General features: G+C 40.7%; 1 protein-coding gene across 1 annotated transcript in view; it reads left to right on the plus strand.

Annotated features, from left to right (window-relative positions):
• The window catches only part of OCA2 (OCA2 melanosomal transmembrane protein), a 196,672-nt gene that overhangs the window by 19,746 nt on the left and 155,636 nt on the right, over positions 1-21,290 (plus strand). The window contains 4 exon segments of the mRNA XM_032226226.1: positions 1,875-1,973; positions 3,398-3,583; positions 10,034-10,091; positions 10,798-10,870. Coding sequence (XP_032082117.1) covers positions 1,875-1,973; positions 3,398-3,583; positions 10,034-10,091; positions 10,798-10,870 — 416 coding nt within the window.

Here is a 21,290-nt window from a genome sequence, read left to right on the forward strand (position 1 = left end):
TAAATTTGAGGCTACCTCTGCTTTCGCTCTCCCTCCCTCAGTTGTGCAGCAGCGGCAGCGGCAGCTCTCAGCCTACGGCGGCAGTGTCACGCAGGCTGTGGAAGGAGGAGGAGGAGGAGGGAACCAAAGAGAGGCTTTTACTGGTCGTGCGCCCCACAGCCAGGACCGTCCTTGCGCCTCAAGCCGCGTTTCTTCCTGCAAAGCCCTTCGGGCAACCCGAGAGTTCCACTTGACACCAGAAGGGCTTTGCAGGAAGAAACGCGGCTTGAGGTGCAAGGACGGTCCTGGCTGTGGGGCGCAGACCCGGTAAAAGCCTCTCTTTGGTTCCCTCCTCCTCCCCCTCCTTCCACAGCCTGCGTGACGCTGCCGCCGTAGGCTGAGAGCTGCCGCTGAAACAAGTTTGGGGAGGTCCTTTGCGGACGGCCAGTTCTAGCCGCCTGCAAAGGACTTCCCCACGTTTGCTTTGAAAGAAATCTCTGCGCGGCAGTTAGAAACTGCTGCGCGGGGGTTTCTTGCCATGTGCGCGGCCACGCAGGTGCGCACCTTAGAGGGAACAGTGGTCTGCGGACCCCTGCGGTCTGGGATATCATCACATACACAGAAAAGTCCTAAACTGTAGGAGAAGGACTGACAGGGGGAGAAGTGAAAAGAGGAATGAGTTTAGAATTGTTATGAGCATCAAGCAAACTTAGTCCAACCCCTCTAGTGTCGTTGACCCTTATCTAGTTCTAACCAGGTGCTTACCATAAAGATTCATGTGCTTTTAGCAATAAATCAGTTAATTTGAATCTTTACATATGGACCTGGTTTTTCACACCTGACATAACACCTTCCCTACTTGTTGTCTTCCAGATGTGTTGGATCCATGTAATCCTTGGTTGAGAGGGGAAGAAACTTCCTGCTTGTTGGTTCTGATCATTCCTATAGCAAAACTAGTTTTCTAATGCCTTGTGAATAGCATTTTAGTGGCCAATAGCCATGGAGAAGAACATTTCTGCCATAATAGTTATACCTACCTATAAACATTGGAAAATTAAATTTTCTAAATTTTCTCCTGAGTCAGAAATGGTAGAAGGCATAAAGACTGGCTTTTAAAGAGAGGAGGAAGAACTGCTATCAAAACAATGGTCAGATAATAGAGACTTGAGAAATGTTTCACTAATTTGAGAAAAAGTCTTAAACGGGTGCCTCCCTAATTCACATGGAGATAAAATGAGATGGCAGGAAGCACATTCGGATGTTTGCCAGATTCTGTTTCTACACCTATTAACAATAAAAGTAGTTTCCATTCCACTCCTTCCCCTTTTCTTTGTCAAGACTGACATACACTTTCACCTATATTCCCTTTTGGGGATCCCTGATTTCAAACTGATTGTCACAGCTAAAGTAGTAGCTCTTCTCTGCTGCAGACAAAATTCTTCGAGATGTATGCAGTGCCATTGCTGGAATCATATTTATATAAGACACAGAATTTTGAGTTGGTACCCCAAGAAGGGAAGACTGATTGGAAAATTTACATCAATAATATTATTTAGCTTCTAGATAATGAAGATAAATATACATTTTTTCAAGTAGCTGGGGAAAATCAAAAGTGAAATAACTGATTCCTTGATTACTCTGATCAGGAATTGAGAAAAAAGTACTTTGAAATATGGGCAGATGCTTCTTGGAAAAAAGATTTGTAAGAAAAGCAGTGTTATTACTACAAGAAGAAGGGAAATGGAAAACTGAGATAATATTGCTTGGCAATTCTAACACAATCTTTAAATTAATGTATTTGCTTAATCTAATAGTAAATCAATTTGTCTACTGATATATGAGCCACATATACTGCTTTGGAGAGATGATTACTCTAATAATTATCTTTTTTAAAGGTATAATTACAGTTTGCCCAAATTCTTCAGCACAAGATCAGAAGATAACTGTTTTACAGAAAGGACACCTCTGTTGAAAGTTTCCACTAAAGGCAATGGGTAAGAGAGTTTATTTTTTTTAAAAAAATGTATCTTTCTTGATATTGAGCAGTAGTGGGATTTAATTTTTTTTACTGCTGGTTCTGTGGCGTGGCTTGGGCATGGCATGGTTTGGTTGATGGCATGGCAGGGGAAGGATACTGTAAAATCTCCATTCCATCCCCACTCCAGGAGAAGTTACTGCAAAATCCCCATTTCCTCCCCATCAGCTGGGACTTGGGAGGCAGAGCATAGATGTAGGTAGGGCCAGTCAGAGGTGATGTTTACCGGTTCTCTGAACTACTCAAAATGTCCACTACCGGTTCTCTAGAACTGGTGAGAACCTGCTGAATACCACCTCTGATATTGAGCGCCAGAATATATTATTAATGGCTGAAGTCCTAAGTAATTTGAAGAGGGCTCATCCCTATGCTACTACTGGTATATCATAAATAACTTAAATGTTAGAGAAATAAACGTGAAGTATACTACTTCAAGTTTGTGAAGGAAAGTGAGTTATAAATTACCAGTAAATAACTATCAACAAAGCATTGCTGAGATTCTTTCTTCTATAATAAGACAACTATAATAGAACCCCACATCTTATCAAAATATGGGGAGTTATGTTCTGGTCATGGAACTACAAGGACATTGATCAACAGTAAAAGTAAATAATCATTTTGGAAATATAGTTGTACTCTTTTATCTAGCTAAGATATATAAATTTCCTTGAAGCTATCCTTGGAAAGCAACTCTTCTTCCTTCTAAAATCTAGGATATTCTGAGATTACTTAGGAGGATTCCTGACCTAGAAATAATTTATTTAGCCATTTCCCCAAGGATGACATGGATGATTTCATGAGATAGACTCCTGGTTGACTGATAACAATCAATAGGCTCTAAATGGAGTTTTCTATAGACCAGTTGGTTGAGTGAACCCAACCTAACTCTCAATTCTAGGAAATATTGTAGCATATTGATTTTCAGTTTATTTTGCTATTTTGATATGTATCATTTTCTTTTTATAATGGCTTTTAATATGTTTGTACACTGCTCAGAATCATTGTGAATTGGATGGCCTTCCAAGATGAATAAATACATAAAATAACTGATTACTTAAGCTTAGTAATGAGGTAGTGAAAAAACAGCTCCCTGAAACCCCAGATGTGTAGAATATGTTGATTGTAAGTAGGCTAATGCTGAGGTTTCTCCTGTAATGGAAAAAGTCAGCATTGTTACTTATTGCAAAAGTATAAATAGCACATTAAGTTGTATTCCTCACAGGTTAAATAAATATCATGTTCACAAGCAGATATATTTTTTAAAAATTGGCATCCTTAATTTCTGCTGTTCTTCAGTAGCCTTAGCTCCCAATGGAACAAATTTGAGAAGATCAGACCATAATTTATATTGATAGTTGTCTCCATGATGTTTTACAGGTTAAGATGTACAGATGTTAATAATACAGATTTCATCACAGATGATGACTCTTGGGAAAACAGTTCTGCCGAATTTGAGCAGAGGTCTCAGCCAGGAAGTGAAATGACCAGCTTGTCAAGATCTGCTTCGTGCTCAGAAAAATGTGAAATATTGGACAATTTTCATGTCAAATTCAATTTATCCAAGATGAGGTATTATTTTGAGATTTTCTTCTTTTCAGCAAATAACTAAAGTAACACTCCTTTGCTAGAACTTGCTATTGATTCAAGCAGAACAATCCAATGAGGTAGATAATAGCATCTAGTCAGATTTATAGCCGTATTATAATATTACAATACTGGTATATAACCTCCTTTATCTCCCTACAAGGTACTTTATGTAAAGATATGACCTTTTAAAAGTTTAAGTAGGCTTTGGTTGCTGGAAGATTATTGTTTTTATTTCTGTTTAAGTGTTTTTAATTATGCTTTGACTTATGTTCTCAGTTACATTAGTTTTATAGAGAAAGATGTGTGATAAAGTAAACAAACAAATAATCCTAGCTATAAATTTAGAAATAAGTCCTACAAAGTTTAGTGTTTTTTCTCTCTCTCAACTCTGCTTAGGCCCCTATCGGCATTTGAAAGCATGATCTGATTTAAGGAATCTTTTTAATCTATGGAATCAGTAAAGTAAAAAAAAAAACCCTTTTTGCATACTATCTAACTGGTGACTAGTGGGGAAAAAGAGATAGATCTAGTGATTTCTGCATCACATGATCAACTAAAAATTCATATAGTGACAATTCTGTAACATGTACAAGTTTCAGTCATGTAGATATGGGATTTATTTCCTCTAACCTACTACCTGGCTACGAGGCACCACAAACACATATTTCCTGTTATGTTGGAAACTATTCAGAGATAGTTCTTACTGATTTTTTTAAAACTTGGAACAGAAAGATGTAACCTAATTAATTAGATAAAAAGAAAAGAAATAGATTTATGTTTTATTTCCAACTAGGTCCCAATACATTTTAAAACATGTTTGCCCTTGAAAAGCATTGGCAATAAAGTAACTGCACTTTATTTGTTTTCTATCATATACTGCAAAACTATGTGTATATGTGTATTCCAGATGATTTAGTGGATGTAGAATTCAAACAGATGTGGTTTTATTGTATGATTTCTTACATATATTCATGTGAAAAAGCATGTCTTATCATCAGTCAATTTTTGCTCTTATTTAGCAATCCACTTCTAGATTTTTAGAGCAGTTCTCTAATTCATAAAAGAAGACACATAATTTCATTTCCCATGGATATTTTGTGCCAAGGCTGCATTATCTTTCTTTGTGCACCAGTCTCTAACAATAGGTAGGGTTTTTGGAAAGAGTGCAGAAAAGAGCATTTGGGGGCTGAAGGCTAAAATGTGTGAAGAATGATTTCAGGATTGGGTATGTCTAGGCTAGTGAAAAGTAGAACTAGGGGTGACATGATAGCAGTGTTCCAACATGTGAAGGGCTGCAACAAAGAAGAGGGAGTCAAGCTATTCTTCAAAGCACCAGAAAGCAAGACAGGAAACAATGGATGGGAACTAATCAAGAACAGAAGCAACCTAGAACTAAGGACAAATTTCCTAACAATGAGAACAATTAACCAGTGGGATGGCTTGCCTTCAGAGGTTGTGGGTGCTCCATTACTGGAGGTTTTTAAGAAAAGATTGGACAGCCACCTGTCTGAAATTGTATAGGCCAGCGATCACCAACCCTTTGGACTTCAGGGACCACTAAATTCATAAGTTTAAATCCTGCTGACCACTAATATGATCTGCCTAATCACCAGCTGGGTGGGCGTGGCTAAGTGGTCATGTGACTGGGTGGGCATGGCCAATGATGTCACTCATGTCAAGGAGTGCCTCGCCAGCCTCTACTTGCCCCTCCCCTCCCAGCCCCTGCCCACCTGGGCTCCTTAGGGCTCCAACAGGAAGCAGTTGTTGCAGCTAAGCAGCCACCTTAAGAATGAGTTGGCCAAACAGCTGGCTCAGTTCAAATTGGATCTGACTGAGAAGGAGGTTCAGCAGAAGCTCCTCACTGAGGACTACAAACATAGGCTTTCCAAGCAGAGGGAAGACCTGTGGGAGTGCAAGGCCAGGTACCGGCATCTGGAGGCTCAGCGGGCTGAGATGGTCAGCCAGTTCTAGGCCATCATGAAGTCCCACTAGAAAAAGGCCCTCCAGCTCTTTGCTACCAGCAGCAATTCCCTCCAGCGTTCACCTAAAGCTCCTCACCAGGAGCTAAAGCAGACCCCAAGTCAGAATCCCCCCCCTCTGATCTGCACAAAAAGACCCTGAAAGGGGGGACTCTCTGCAGCAACACAAATGTTCATTGCACGTATCTGGCCTAGGAGCCGTAGTTTGAGGACCCCTGACTTAGTGCAATATAAAAAATTCAAAAAATTTTCTGTGGACCATCAAAATTTTCTCATGGACTACCAGTGGTCCACAGACCACTAATTAGTGACCGCTGGTATAGGGTGTCCTGTTTGAGCAGGGGGTTGGACCGCTGAGGCCCCTTCCAACTCTGTTATTTCCTATTATGTTTTAATAATTCAGTCAATGATCATTTTATTTCTTAAAATCAATTACTTACTTAATCTCCCCCCCAGATGTGCTCTTACATGCACATACAATGCGCCTACCCAAAATATTAAAGACATAACAAAATACCATAGTTTTAAAAGGTTTTATTTCAACAAAAATATAGCAAATGGCACTATATATTTCTTGCAGATCATTAACTATTTTGGTTCATTGCCTAGTGCAGCTATGCATCTAGGTTAGGGATGTGGAAATCATTAAATATCCTGTGAGCTTTGCTGTCATCCTAGCTCATAATATATTAAAGTGTTCTTAGGCAGAAGGGCACAACTACCGTTGTGTAAACTTGGCACTGTTTTATGAAGTAAGTCTTAGTGAGGCATGGCAATCTGTTCAGAAATTCACATTTCGCATAGTAGTTTCTTTGAAGCAACCCATCCATATTTATACTCTTGAGACAATAACGGAATAAAAGAAGAATGTATTATTGTTGGTACTGATGTACTGACTAGTTGGAGCCAGAAAATACAGCAGCAAATATTCTCTGTTGTTAATTACTGTCACATACAACAGCTCAGCTGGCAGCAAGAAGATAGATATAAATTTCTAGAATCAGTATGAAATCATGCCTATTATTTTTCTTCTGCACTCTTCCTTCCTTCCTGACCTTCCCTGTTCTATTTTAATTATGAATATAGAAATACATTAAAAACTGCCCAGCTTTTCTTTGTTCTGTATCGTTGCTGTGTAAGCACAGCCCAATATAATTGCCCTGGTTATGCAGAACAGTTGGCAGCTAGTCCTGCATTGTATCCCTGGTGCTGCAGCAGGCACAGACTCTTGATAAATTGTTCCCTAAAATACTTTCATGCAGCCCTGTTGAATAAACATACTGGAGTTTCCAGACGCCGAGGAGGCCTAAATCTGCATAGTTACAGTGAAATAGCTGTGCTATGTGTGGTGCAGATCTGAAAAGAAAAAAAAAAACCTCAATTTTTTTTGGCAGTCATCAACACGATAGGCAAAAAATAATTGCAAATAAAGCAATACAATGAATTATAGGGTAGATATTTGGATTGCAATTGTTTATAAGACCAGTCTTCATTATAGCTAATTCAACTCATCAGAGCATTTATCTAATATGCTAAAGGATTACTAGTCAGTGAGAAAAATACTCTTAAGGGTTATAGTTTATTAACAAGTTCCTATCTCCTGATTACTTAGCTGAGTTTATTATTTTAAGGAAGTGCTTTTCTGGATATCTCAATGATTAATTTAACGTTTCCTGATTGTTATTGCTATTATGGACAGTCTTTTTCCTAGACATCATATTTTAAATTTAAATCTTTATTCAAAAGATTAAACTTGTCTTTGGTCTATGACTTTGTTGGTTGACAATGGAAATAAATAGACTTGACTTGTAACACATATAATTATATTTGTAAAATGAGTGCCTTAAATGTGTAAATTATAATTATAGTCATACATTCCATTTTTCATAAAAACTATGCAAGTGATTTCCTATTTTTCCAGAATGTGTTTTGACTTCTCCCATCTAGTTCATAGCCCTGAATTCCCTGGTGGTCTCTCACCCAACTATTAACATTTTGCTTCTGAGGCAGACAAAGTTATGTAGAGGCATTGTCAACTGCTAAAACAAGACATGTCAGATATAATATATTGTATGTTATTACATGTAGCTAAGAATAGCTAAATTTCATTTTGTTTCAATTTTTCTAACCCCCAGTAAAAAGGACAAATGTAGACTGCATTGTATAGTCTACTGCTATTACCCTTAAGTACCCATGATATGGGAGGAAAACACGAGTTATTTAGCTAATTAGCAATTAGGTCAAGTGTCTCCAAGTGGCTTGCTCGGAGTTTTAAGGGGCCTCTTCCATAACGAGATGGACAGAGCTTAACCTATTTGCAAACACTTATCACTGTATGTTATGACCAATCATGCAACAGAAAATAGTGATGTTGAAAGAAAAGTAATTTGCTCAGAAAACTAATCCTATGATAGAAATGGAGTCAAGTTAAAAGAATACAAAGACACTTTCAGAATTAACAGTTTAGAGTTCTCAGTGTCTTTGTCACAGAAGGAAAACCGATAAATGCAGAGCCCAATAACTTGCCCCGAAATATTGTCAAGATAAATTAAATGTGTTCTGAACTTCCAATGATCAATTACTTGTTTGCCACTATAAAAACAAAACAAAGTACTTGTTTCTCACAAAACTGATATTCAGACAATACCACTTACAAAGGCAAAACACTAATTCACATCATACATACATCTATCGCTTCCCTGCCAGAAGCCTGAGCAAAACTCACATCACACATAAATCCAGACAAAATGTATATTGCATTAGACAGCTCTCCAAAATTCAGGGAAAATATAGCAAAAAGGCAGACAAACTCAGAATCATGTCCTACCCCAAGAAAACTAATGCACCCATAAAATCCAGGAGAAGCAATTCTATGTTCAGGAAAAAAGAACTGCATATAATCTGCCTCCTTTCTGTGGGCAAAGATAAGTGTAAGATACACTTTTTTTGTTTGGTATTCTGTTATCACGTTAGAGACTGTATTTATGTTATTTTTGGGCTCACCAACTCTTCTGGGCCGCACCCCGATCATCGAAACCGGGAGAAGGGCTCTGCGGGAGGGGATTGCATGGTGGCTCGGCAGGAATCGGTAGAGCTGCCATCAACTTCCGATGGTAGGGGGGTTGGTGGGTCAGCCTTGCAGAGGGTGGAGGACCCTGGACAGGGTTTTAAGGCTCGGCCAAAGCTGGTAGAGGTGCCATCAACCTCCGACGGTAGTGGGGCTGGTGGGTTGGCTATGCAGAGGGTGGAGGATCCTGGACAGGGTGTTAAGGCTTGGCCAAATCTGGTAGAGTTGCCATCAACCTCCGACGGTAGGGGGGCTGGTGGGTTGGCTTTGCAGAGGGTGGAGGACCCTGGACAGGGTGTTAAGGCTCGGCCGAAGCTGGTAGAGCTGCCATCAACCTCCAATGGTAGGGGGGCTGGTGGGTCAGCCTTACGGAGGGTGGATGACCCTGGACGGGGTGTTGACGCCGTGAAGGGTGGAAGGAAACATGGTGGCCACCGGATACCTAAGGAGTTCCGATTCAAGGGGGCTATGCCTCCAGAGGTTTGGGACTCATGAAAAAGGCACCATGGGAAATGGGTGCAGGTCATCTTGTGGACACGTCATTCCCACCGCATCCAGACCATCGGAACCCGGGGAAAGTGCCCTGCAGTGGGGGATAGTGTTGTGACTCAGCAGCAGTCTTCTGTGAGTCTTTTCAGAATGCAAGATTAATTATGCAGCTGGGGCTCGTTAGGGGCATATTCTGGGGATAAAAGGACGGATGGTGCCACGCCCTAGTTGCAGGAGTCAACGTTTCTTGGTTCGTTCAACATTGATTGATCATCAGTCGTGGTTTATGTAAGATACTCTTGGAAAAGTGCTTTGTTTTCTGTAACCCTGATTCAAGGATACACTTGGAGAAGTGCATTGCGTTGTAAGAGTTTTTGTTTGGTATTCTGTTATCTCGTTAGAGACTGTATTTATGTTATTTTTGGGCTCGCAGCCAATCTGAGCCGAGAACTGATAAAGAGAGTTCCTTTTAAGTTGTTTTCCTGTTGTCTGTTTAACAAGCGGAGAAGGGGGGACAGAACAGGTACCTATCTCCTTGGGAACTTCCTGCAAGATATTGCAGAATCAGAACAAGAGGTATTTTTATTGACATCTATATGTTTTGAACCGTAACTCAATTTTTTTTCTCCAGGAAGTTAGAAATGTGACACGATTATTTTTGGAAGTTTGAAGAGTTTGCAACCAATTATGTTAGATCTGCATTTAATTGACTGAATCAATGCATAGAACTTTCTTATACATTTACAGCATAAAACAATTTAAAAACTCATCTGTAGAAATTCTGTAATCTTTGTCTAATCACTCATATTTTCTCCAGGTTCTCACACAGCCCTTGATGACTTCATGATTTATATTATTTCCTGGTGTTCTTTGTGAATCTTTCCTCTTATTTTACAGATGCTGCTTAAAATTCCTAAAGATTTCGTGCCTTTTTATCTTTGTAGTTATATGCTCTGTGAGTATTCAATTTTGAGAGTGATACCTACCAAAAGCTAAAACTGAAATAGTTTTACAAAATAGCATTGCGGGATGTTTTATTAATAATTCCTGAGCCTGGCTCCAATTTTAAGGAGACCGTTGGTAAGGTGCTTTTCAGATTTTGTCTCTTCCTATTTCAATATGGAACAATGAAAGAAATGTTACTGAACACAAATAGCAATAAGGAAGAAATATTAGTAATAATCTTATTTGCTTATTTGTTTTTGCTTTAATACCGGTAATATTCCCCTGAACATTCTATTAGAGTATAATTTAAAAATAGAAGATTAGAAAGCATAATAGAGAAGAAAACAATATTTCTGCTTTATTGTAAACTCTGTATTCTCCCCATGCCATTCTGTAATATTAAGAATACAGCAAAGAGAATATTTTTAAAGCACTGCCCATCCACTTTTTGTGGAAAGGATAGGAAAGGTAGCAGTGGCTGGGCAGCAACGAAGTAGAGCAGGGTACACCCTTCCCCCCTGTAACCCCTGGTCTGTGGCCCAGTGTCAGTCTGCAGTGCAGCCCATTCAGAACTGGGCCACAGAAGTGGTGGGCTTTAGGAAATCATTACTAGAAACCATTTGTTCTTTGTAGTTATTCCACCAATGGAAACAGCTTTAGGAAAAGTTTATTTAATAACTTGTTAACTGAAATACAATTATTGGATGTATCCCCAGATTTTGTTTAGCATTCATCCTGAAAACCGAACATCTTGGCAGATGCTGGCTGTTTCACCTGTGGACATTTACAGTATCCTTTACCTGTTATCTTTTTGGAAAACACAAAATCAGAATAGGGTAGACCCAAGTTGCTGACAATGGGCCAATTCAAAAACATGCTTGATATTTAATGGCTTTTATTTTGTTTGCTCAATTAAATATTGACAATGATTTCTTTCTTTAGAGATCCTGATAGTAAGCACTGATTTTAAAACCAATAATTAATATATTTGCAAAACTGTTTTCTAAGATCACGATCCAAGTGGTATTGAAAATCTGATTTCATATCTTCTTTAGCTTCTCCCTGAAATGTTTCTTTCAGAAATATAACCATCATAGAGTGCCTAATACCTTTAGATGAAAGCAAATGTTCAGTTTTAAATTAAAATGTACCTTTTGCTTTATATACAACTAATTGTCACCCAGCAATGATGCACGGAATGCAGGATGTCCATTGTGGACTACTCTATGGCATTTCCAACCTGTTCTCTTCTAAATGCATTTTGGGACTTCAAGTCCCATTATTTCTATCAGAAGATTGGCTTGGGATGCTATATCTGGGAGGCAACAGATTGAGAAAGGCTTTCAGAGAAGTATAATAACTAGTGATCCATGTTAAGCAACATAGGGTCAGATGCTATAAAGAACATGCTTGGTATAGCATTCTGTTGATCTGGGATGGATGCTTTTTCATTATTTATTGACTTGGCTTTGTACCTTGGGTTGTGAATTTCAGAAGAAATTCCAGATGGTGTGAATTCCAGAAAAAAGTTCAGCATAGCCATAAAAGCAACACTTGGATGAAACACATAGAACAGAACTGACATTATAAACCAGTGAAAGATGTTAGGCAAAGTGAACTGATACATACAATATCTTGAAGGCTGGGCGAGAACATGGATTGAATTGTCAATACATGATATAACTTGTTCTGCATCTCTGCAATGAACTCGTTTCAAGGATGCTGCATTGCGTATCTTTGTTTTGGGTTGAAAGAGGAAGTTGTCCCTCTTTCATCTTGTTTTTCCCTCACTGATTGGTAATGGTAGCCTGCTGTGATAAGCAATTTATAAAGGCTTACTGGGCTTCTAACAGAGCAAGAATCCGATCATTTTAAACATTTGTAATAAAATGGTTTTCTTCCTGCTAAAGATTAACTTTTAGGTTGACCTCTTTTCCTAATCCAGTGAGCCTCCCTAAACTCAAGGATGTTCACTCTTCTTCCAAGACAAAATTTCTGTGTGTGTGTGTGTGTGTGTGTGTATACACACATACACGCACACTGTATGCACATATTGACATATACACACATTTTGATGGAATTTTGGAAGAACTAATGAGTTTATTTTCCCTGGCTTTGGATGATTGTTGTGGCCCAGCAGGATCCGGTTGAGCTGCTGATGAACTTGGATAGCGGGGAACCGTATGAGTCTACCAGGGAAGATGTGGAGGACCCTGGGCAGGGTTCAGACTCAGAGCAGGGACCAGAGAGGCTGGTTGACCACCAGAAGGCACCTGAGGCATGGAGTAGTGGGGAGGATCAAAGGCAGTTTGTTCCTGATGCAAGATTAAGAAGGGCGAAGAAATGGAAGCAGCAGCTCCAGAGGCAGACTCAGAGACGATAATTAAGCCCGAGTGGTTGTGGCTTGGCCTCTCCCAAGAGAATATATAAGTGGAAAAGGTGGGAGGGGGCATTTGCAGGACACAACTATTTGAAACAGTATTGGAAAACTCGGTCTGTCTTGTATCTGTACCTGTTGGATTTTGGGTTGTTGCCAACTATTCTTGCATGTGAGTCTTGTCTGAGCCTTCAGCCAAAGGAGTTGATAACTCCATGATTAAAGAGTGGCAAACAGCCAACCCTGTGTCTGGGTGATTCATGGCTCAGAGCCGGGGGGGGGGGGGGGGGTCAGAACAGATGATTGTTTGGGAAAATCAAGAAAAGTGGAGAGTGTGAATGAACTACATGTGAAGGTTATCTCAGAGATCTTACAGATCCATATTTGCTGAACTCCTCCTCTCCTCTCCGCTCCTCTCTTCTCCTCTCCTCCCTTCCCCTTCCTCTGTACTGTAAGAAGATGATAAAATATTTGAAGAGTGATGAATCTGACAGCTTCAAATGATCTTGTTTCCTCTTTTTCTTTACCCTTTATTGTTTTACCTTGCTTGAGTATTTCTCTAATGCACAATTGGTGTCCTGCTAAGATGGATTGGCTGTTATTGATAGATATTAAACCAGAGAAGATATACCTTTCCTAATATCATAAACCCCTTTCACCGTGCTGTAACTAATGAGAAGTTTTCATGTCTGTTAAATTTGCTCTTAAACTTTATTGATGTGTTTGCTCACACTGGCAAAAATTCAAATTAAATAGCTTCAGTGTAACATTCCAAAACAGTAAGGTTGCTGTTCCTTTTCCTTGGTGATTTATTGACTTAAAAGATCAAAAGCTTGACAATGGAAAATATTTGTACAGACAGTCTTTTCTTCTAGATCAAAACCTTTTGTTAGGCATATTATTTGTAAAGAATTTTTAGATGTCGATATCTAAGGATTTGGACAGTTCCTAATGTAACTTGGGGCAATTCCTTTTTTGTATTGTGCTGGAAGATCATGAAAACATTTTGAGTTACATTAGGTGCTTCCACAGCAGGAATGCCAATTATAACAACAACCAGCTTATATCTAACACTAAGACTAAGGAACACAAGCAAGGTATCTATGAAGCTGTGGGAAAGGGGGGAATCAACTCCTTTAAGTGCTTATTTAGCGAATTTAAAGAAAAGGAGTAGGGATGATATGATAGTATTATTTTCGCATTTGGGGAGCTGCCACAAAGAAGAGAGTGTCCACTTATTTTCTAAAGCAGTGGTCCCCAACCTTTTTATCGCTGCGGACCAGTCAGCCTTTGATAATTTTACCGTGGCCCGCTGAGCGCGCGCAGGGGTGGGGAGGCGTTTGCGACGACACATTGATTGTCGTGGGGGAAATAGGGGGTGGGAGTATTAGGTATCTTCACTACCATATATAAAAGGAGATACTATCTTAAATAACAAAGTGGGCCCCCACCTCCAAAATATACTAAAAGAAAAAAGATTCCATGTGCTCAACTAATTTTTTTTTTAAATCATCACTATATTATGGACTACAGACACACACACACACACACACACACACACACACACATATATATATATATATATATATATATATATATATATACATACATACATACATACATACATACATACATATACAGATACATACATACATATATACATATATACATACCGTACGTATGTACGTACGTATATATATAATGTCCAAATAACAGGAAAAGCGCTTCAAGGACCTAAGTATATTCCTTTTTTGCAGCCTTAAGAGAACTCTCGTTTTTTGAGGCTCAGAACCAGGCATTCTCGTGGGCTGCAAAAAGGAAACGCGACCCGGGAGCGCAGCCTCCAAGAGTCCATATCGCCAATAACTACGCGTGGGGGAAAAGGAAATGTGTTTTGTGAGGAAGAGAAAGGGCGCGCTTCACCGATGCCCGTTGGCGAAATTTTGGAAGAGAGGCAAGAGACTTCAGGCACCGAGCCCCCACCCCTGGCTGCGGCAACTGGAGCGGGCGGGAGGCAGGGAAGGGGTGGGCAAGACCGCCGCTTTTCCACCGTGTGCTGCCCCCCATCTCCCCTCAAAAGACCCCCCCCGCCCTCGGCTGCCCGACGTTCTCTCTCTCTCTCTCTCTCTCTACCTCTCCCGCCGTTCCTTCTCACAAGCCAAGGCCGGGCGGGGAAGCCGCCAGGGCCTCCAAGGGCTCCGCTTCCAGCGCATGGTCCGCCCCCTCCTCGCCTCGCTTCCAGGCGAGCCGACTGAGGCGAGAAAGGAGAAAGAGGCGGAGGCGTTCACTGAGGGGATGGCTGACTCGGGGAGGGGGCGGAGGTGGTGTAGTAGCGGGGGATTCTTCCTCCTTGCCTCACTTGCTCCTGTGCTTCCGCGCAGCTCCCCCCCTCCAGCGACGGCGCTGCATGAGTGAAGAGTCGGCCGTTGCATGGCCCCCGGCCGCTGCAGCGATCATGGCCCCCGGCCGCTGCGCGGCCCGGTGCCAGGTACTCCACGGCCCGGCACCGGTCCGCGGACCGGGGGTTGGGGACCACTGTTCTAAAGCACCGGAGAGCAGGACAATAAACAATGAATGGAAGCTAATCAAGCAGAGAAGCAACCTGGAATTAAGGAGAAACTTCCTAGCAGTGAGGACAATTAACCAATGGAACAGCTTGCCTTCAGAGGTTTGGGTGCTTCATCACTGAAGGTTTGTAAGAAGAGACTGAACAGCTAACTTGTCTGAAATGGTATAGTCTCCCTCACTTGAGCAGGGATTGGACTAGAACAGTGGTCCCCAACCTTTTTATCGCCGCGGACCAGTCAGCCTTTGATAATTTTACCGTGGCCCGCTGAGCGCGCGCAGGGGTGGGGGGGCGTTGTTTTAAATCCACCTTCCCAATTCAACACCTGAATCATATCCCACCTTCCATTTTGTATGTAGATTTTAAGGAATAAACAGCTGAATTAATCAAGGTCAAAGATAAAAAGAGCAAGGGCAAAATTAAATAAGCCAGAGGATAGCAATGTAAAAAGAATACAGTATTAAGGAGAGAAAGGAGAAGAAAAAACCTCGCTTCTGCTGAGGTCAGGGAAATGTTTGATACTGATCTGGCTGGGTAAGAGTCCAAGAGTCCATATCGCCAATAACTACGCGTGGGGGGAAAGGAAATGTGTTTTGTGAGGAAGAGAAAGAGCGCGCTTCACCGATGCCCGTTGGCGAAATTTTGGAAGAGAGGCAAGAGACTTCAGGCACCGAGCCCCCACCCCTGGCTGCGGCAACTGGAGCGGGTGGGAGGCAGGGAAGGGGTGGGCAAGACCGCTGCTTTTCCACCGTGCGCTGCAATAGCGGCAGCGGCGGCCTGAATCTGGCGACTGCCCCTCACCACCTCAGGCGGCGCTCATACCCTCCCCTTTCCTGCGCTACCGTTAGACTCCTCTCAGCCCCCCACCCACGCCCGCGGAGGGCGCACGGGCGCCAAAATCACGCACCCCCCATCTCCCCTCAAAAGACCCCCCCGCCCTCGGCTGCCCGACGTTCTCTCTCTCTCTCTCTCTCTCTCTCTCTCTCTCTCTCTACCTCTCCCGCCGTTCCTTCTCACAAGCCAAGGCCGGGCGGGGAGCGCCGTCTCCGTCCCGGGCGCGCCGCCCCTCCCTGGGCAACTCGGAGACGACTGAGCCGAGGAGGACAGCGAGAAAAAGAAGAGAGCGGCCAGCAACGACCGCCGGGGAAGCCGCCAGGGCCTCCAAGGGCTCCGCTTCCAGCGCATGGTCCGCCCCCTCCTCACCTCGCTTCCAGGCGAGCCGACTGAGGCGAGAAAGGAGAAAGAGGCGGAGGCATTCACTGAGGGGACGGCTGACTCGGGGAGGGGGCGGAGGTGGTGTAGTAGCGGGGGATTCTTCCTCCTCGCCTCACTTGCTCCTGTGCTTCCGCGCAGCTCCCCCCCTCCGGCGACGGTGCTGCATGAGTGAAGAGTCAGCCGTTGCATGGCCCCCGGCCGCTGTGCGGCCCAGTGCCAGGTACTCCACGGCCCGGCACCGGTCCGCGGACCGGGGGTTGGGGACCACTGGACTAGAAGACCTCCAAGATTCATTCCAGCTCTATTCTGATTTAAAAGTGGCCTCTTTCTAGAGTCAAGATTATCAAGCCAAACTATGTAAAGTATCTGGAAAGCTTCTGTGTTTGAATTAGGGAGGTTGACAAAGACATTAAGATGGTAGCTGATTTCTTTATACTGTGTAAAATATTGTTACTGACCCAGGATACTTGAGCAGTTAAAATTATTTCTGACAGTATTCCAGCAATATGAAGGATCAGTATAAAATATTTCTGGGAAATTACTTTCATTCTCTCCCCACCCACTTTAATTGGATATTTTATTGTTTTATGGTTACCAAACAAACTATCCTAGTTTTCTTTTCTGTTTTTAATATGTTTTTTATTTTTATATATACATCAACATCAATACATGAACAGTGTGGCATCTGGGTATCATTCATTTTGATACAAATGACAATACTAATATCAATAATATTTGTTACATTAATTAAGCTTACATACTCCTGGTATTAATACTCCTATTTGTATTACAATCTAAACCTTCATTTAATTATTCAATATTTCAATGTATCATTCTAAGCCAATTACAACATTGATTAAGCATGCATAATAATAATATCTTTCAACTTCTAATCTTTCCATTTAATTCTTTAATTTATTCTATTTAATCAGGCCATCCTTACTAATTCTAATATCGTACACATATTGTATTAAAATCTAATTCCCTTACTCCATCCTGACAACAATCACCATATTTAACATACATATTAAATCCATCTTTCAACCTTTAATCTTCCATCTATTTAATACTTTTATAATATGTATATATTTATTTCTACTTCTATTCTAACTTTTAATTAGTTACCCATTATATTAAAGAAAGAAGGAAAAAACAAATCAAGAAAATATATTTCCTTTCTAGCCATCATCTCTTGCCCATTTTAATATTTCAATTCTTATTTGTTTTTTGCATACTTCCCATACTCCTCTCTTGGATCTTTGTCTCTATCTACCCCTGCATTTTTACTGTTTAGTCTAAGTATTCCTCTCACCTCTATCCTTGTGTGCTGCCAAGCCTCCAAGGTATCTGCCCAAACCCCTACCTCTTTTTCAATGGTATCTTTCCATTCCATTTTTAAATCTTGTTTTTCCCCCTCATTTGTTTCATTAATCATTATGGTCTTTATTATAATCTCTTCTTGTTTTGTTTGTTGATTTATCTGTTCTGTCTTTTCTTCCATTCTTTCCCTTGTCTCTTCCCTCTTGGTCTTTATTCATTGTCCCTTGCAGAATATTTTTTATTTTCCCATCTATGCTTTGCATTAAATTGTTTATCTCCCTAAAGTTCTTTGTCATAGAGCTGTGATGGCGGACCTATGGCATGCATGTCCGAGGTGGCACACAGAGACACGTTGCCTGGCACACACAGTGTTGACTGTTCCCCTTCCGGCACGCATGCATGACTGTTCCCCTTTCTGGCACGCATGCACATGTGCCAATTAGCTGGCCTTTGTGCGTGTGGCAGTGCCAGAAACTGGAAGAGCTCGTCTTTCATTTTCTGGTGTAAGAATGCACACCAGTCTGCTGATTGGCACATGTGTGCAGTAATCAGAAGACTTGCTGGTCGGTGCGCATGTGTACACTGGAAACCAGAAGTTCATTTTCTGGTGCGCACATGCCTCCTGGGCAACTTCTCTTTCTTGTTGTGGCCCAGATAAGCAGACACGAAGTGCTCCCTTTTCGGATGAAGTGCTCCCTTTTCGGCAACTGGCCAAAAAGGTTTGCCATCACGGTCATAGAATCCTTAATGATTTTGAACATCAACAATATTTCTTTTGAACTTCCATTCTTTTTCCCCATATGGAACATCTCGTCTTATTTTAATATGTCCACTTTTACTCAATAGTTCAACAATCATATGTTCAGGCCTAATGTTGCTCCTCAAAGAATACTATAGTCACATTTCTTTTATATCCCACAGTTATTCAATCAGACATTCAGATAGTCCAGGAAACTTTCCAAATATTTTCTTATGTGCCCTCTATAAGTTTAATAACATTCAAAAATTGCTTTATTTAGGTATTTTCCTTGTTCTCACTGTTGAATCTCCCATAGTCATAAGGTAGATAAGTATAGAATAGTAAATGTCACCACGGTTCTCCAAATAAATGTTTTTTTTCTAATCAAGAAAATTCCCAGGGTTGTTGAGTATGGTATATTTTCCTTCATCAGTAGATAGCACTCTCAGCTTAGGTTTTAGCATTGTTTCAGTTCTAACAGCTATTAAATCCAATTTAAATTTTATTTATAAGAGCAAACTCAATTATTAAAGTAGATAGAACCAGCAATATAAAATGCCTTTCCAAAATAATGCTTACCAATTTAGCCATCCAATTTTCTGTGCATTGAAAATTTTAACTTTTCCTCTCTTAGCTCTTTTCTTTTGGGTCTTTAATGATTCTTCACTGCTTTAATAAATAGTTAAGAGTCTCTTTTGGATTTTTTTCCTCTTTTCTTTTTAAGGTTAGGTTTTGAGTAAAAAAGGAATCATCTCATCCAGTTCCATTCACTGTTAATTTACAGTGCTTGGATAACCTCAGCTATCCCACCTTCACAGCATCCATTTTTGGCTGCCACTTCTCCTTGTCATGAAGGAGAGGGAAACCCACCCTCCCTGGAACAAGTGGGAGAGATTGCAACTCTCTGCAACCTGCAGGGCGTCCCTCTTTTCTTCACCATCCCTCCAGGGTGGCTTTAGCTCCTTTCAGAGCCTTCTAACATGGAGAACTCAGTGTGGGAGTGTGGAGACCCACTCCTCACATCCAATATTGCTGTGACATCAGCTGTTCAAACTATCCTAGTTTTCAGATTTAAAATCATCACCAGTATCTCAAGCTTTGGGTAAGTGTGTTAAATGTCTCTTACCCCAATGAAACAAACAATTTGGATTGTTTTAAATTACTTTCTCTACTTTGTCATTCATTACTACACTTCTCTTCATGCTGTGTTCCTAATAACTTCAGCTGTATGCAGAATTATAATGTGTAATACAGACAAAAGGAGGAAAAGAGCTGAAAGAATCAAATTGTCATTTTACAGATTCTATTGGAGAAAACTGCCCTTTGTTTTTCCACTTATAGAAGACTAGATATATGTCTATGTATGTGTGTGTGTCTGTGTCTGTCTGTCTGTCTGTCTGTCTGTCTGTCTGTCTGTCTGTCTGTCTATCTATCTATCTATCTATCTATCTATCTATCTATCTATCTATCTATCTATCTATCTACTGAATATGCATCCTATAGATAAATTGTTTATTGTGATAATAATGTCAATCTACTTACCAAAGAATCTCAAGGAAAAAGATACCCATATCCTCCTCTATAAAGGCAGAATCAACTTATACAAAAATTATTTTTGCTGAGTGCATAAAGATGAAGATGTAGAATTATGTCTGCTCTTCCATTAAACTGATATCCAGGTTAAAATGGAATCTATGCACATTTATACTTAAACATATAAATTTCTGCATAGGGAAATATAGTCAAGAAATCCTTTTATAGAATTGTATTGCAGATACATTGAGAGAAGAAGTACAGCCTTTAGTGACATTATTCAATTGAATTTGAGTCATAAACATTATGACTAGCCTAAATACCTACAATTTGGAGGACACACCACTCCATCTCACCTCTGCTAATGTTTTAGTTTAATAGCTGAAGGCTGAAAAACATTGGCTCAATTGCATAGAATCACACATAAACATCTGTATGAGACTTTTCAATGAACATGTGAAACTTGAAGGAAGAGAAAATCATGTATAATTCTCCCTTCTTATACTCCTTTCCTTCATCCATTGAAGGGCTAAAAGGCATTAAAATATCCCAGCATTGCTGTAAAGATCTACAGAAAAATACAAAATGCAAAAGCGCAATCCCATTAGAGTATCACTCTTTATACTGTGAAACACAAATTTTGAAGACATAATTATAATTCAGCATGAGCAAGAAATATGTCACTGAGCACTTTCACACATAAGCATTAAATTTGCTGATCTTTAAAGACTTCACATGGCGCAGTTTTGAAAGTTGCCAAGAACTTCTTCATTTGGATAACTCTTTTGAGGGTTGCTTCAATGTTAGAATGTTAGAAAATCATCTCGCACATTTTTTGACTGGGTAGCCAATGCAAATAGTTTGTATAGACTTGGCAGAACAAAAGTTTATTTAATGAGTGAATTATAACCTAATTATAAGCTAATGATTATGCCATCTACCTATCCTATACCTATTATGTATTCAGAGAGAAAATTTTTCTATAGTACTATTTTTTTCTCAAAAACAAGTCCTATCCTGAAAATAAGCCCTAGCCTAATTTAAGCATGCACCTAATATAAGCCCAACCCCCAAAATAAGCCCTTGTGAAGGAGGGTAGGTGTGGCCAACATAGAAGGTGATAAGTTTCTGGAAGTAGCTGTGGGCAAGGAGAGGGTCAGAGTGGGTGGGCATGACAGATGTGTAAATTGCCCAAACAAGTTAGACCCAAGGGCAGAAAATAAAACATTGTAAAAAAGTAACTAAAAGGAGAGTGTTCTACCTTGCTTCTGGGTATACCGATTCAGAAGCCACATAAAGTGAGGGCCTGAGTTGAAGCTGGGACTCCCCCCCACTAGCTGAGGAAGGGGCAATGAACCTAGAGGAGAAAACTTACTCCCCCAATCCGCCGGGCCGGGAACAATCAACAACTAATCACCCAATCACGTGTCCCCTCACAAACATGGACAGTGTTTCTCGA

The sequence above is a fragment of the Thamnophis elegans genome, chromosome 11 (genome assembly GCF_009769535.1).
Source record: "Thamnophis elegans isolate rThaEle1 chromosome 11, rThaEle1.pri, whole genome shotgun sequence".
NCBI lineage: Eukaryota > Metazoa > Chordata > Lepidosauria > Squamata > Colubridae > Thamnophis > Thamnophis elegans.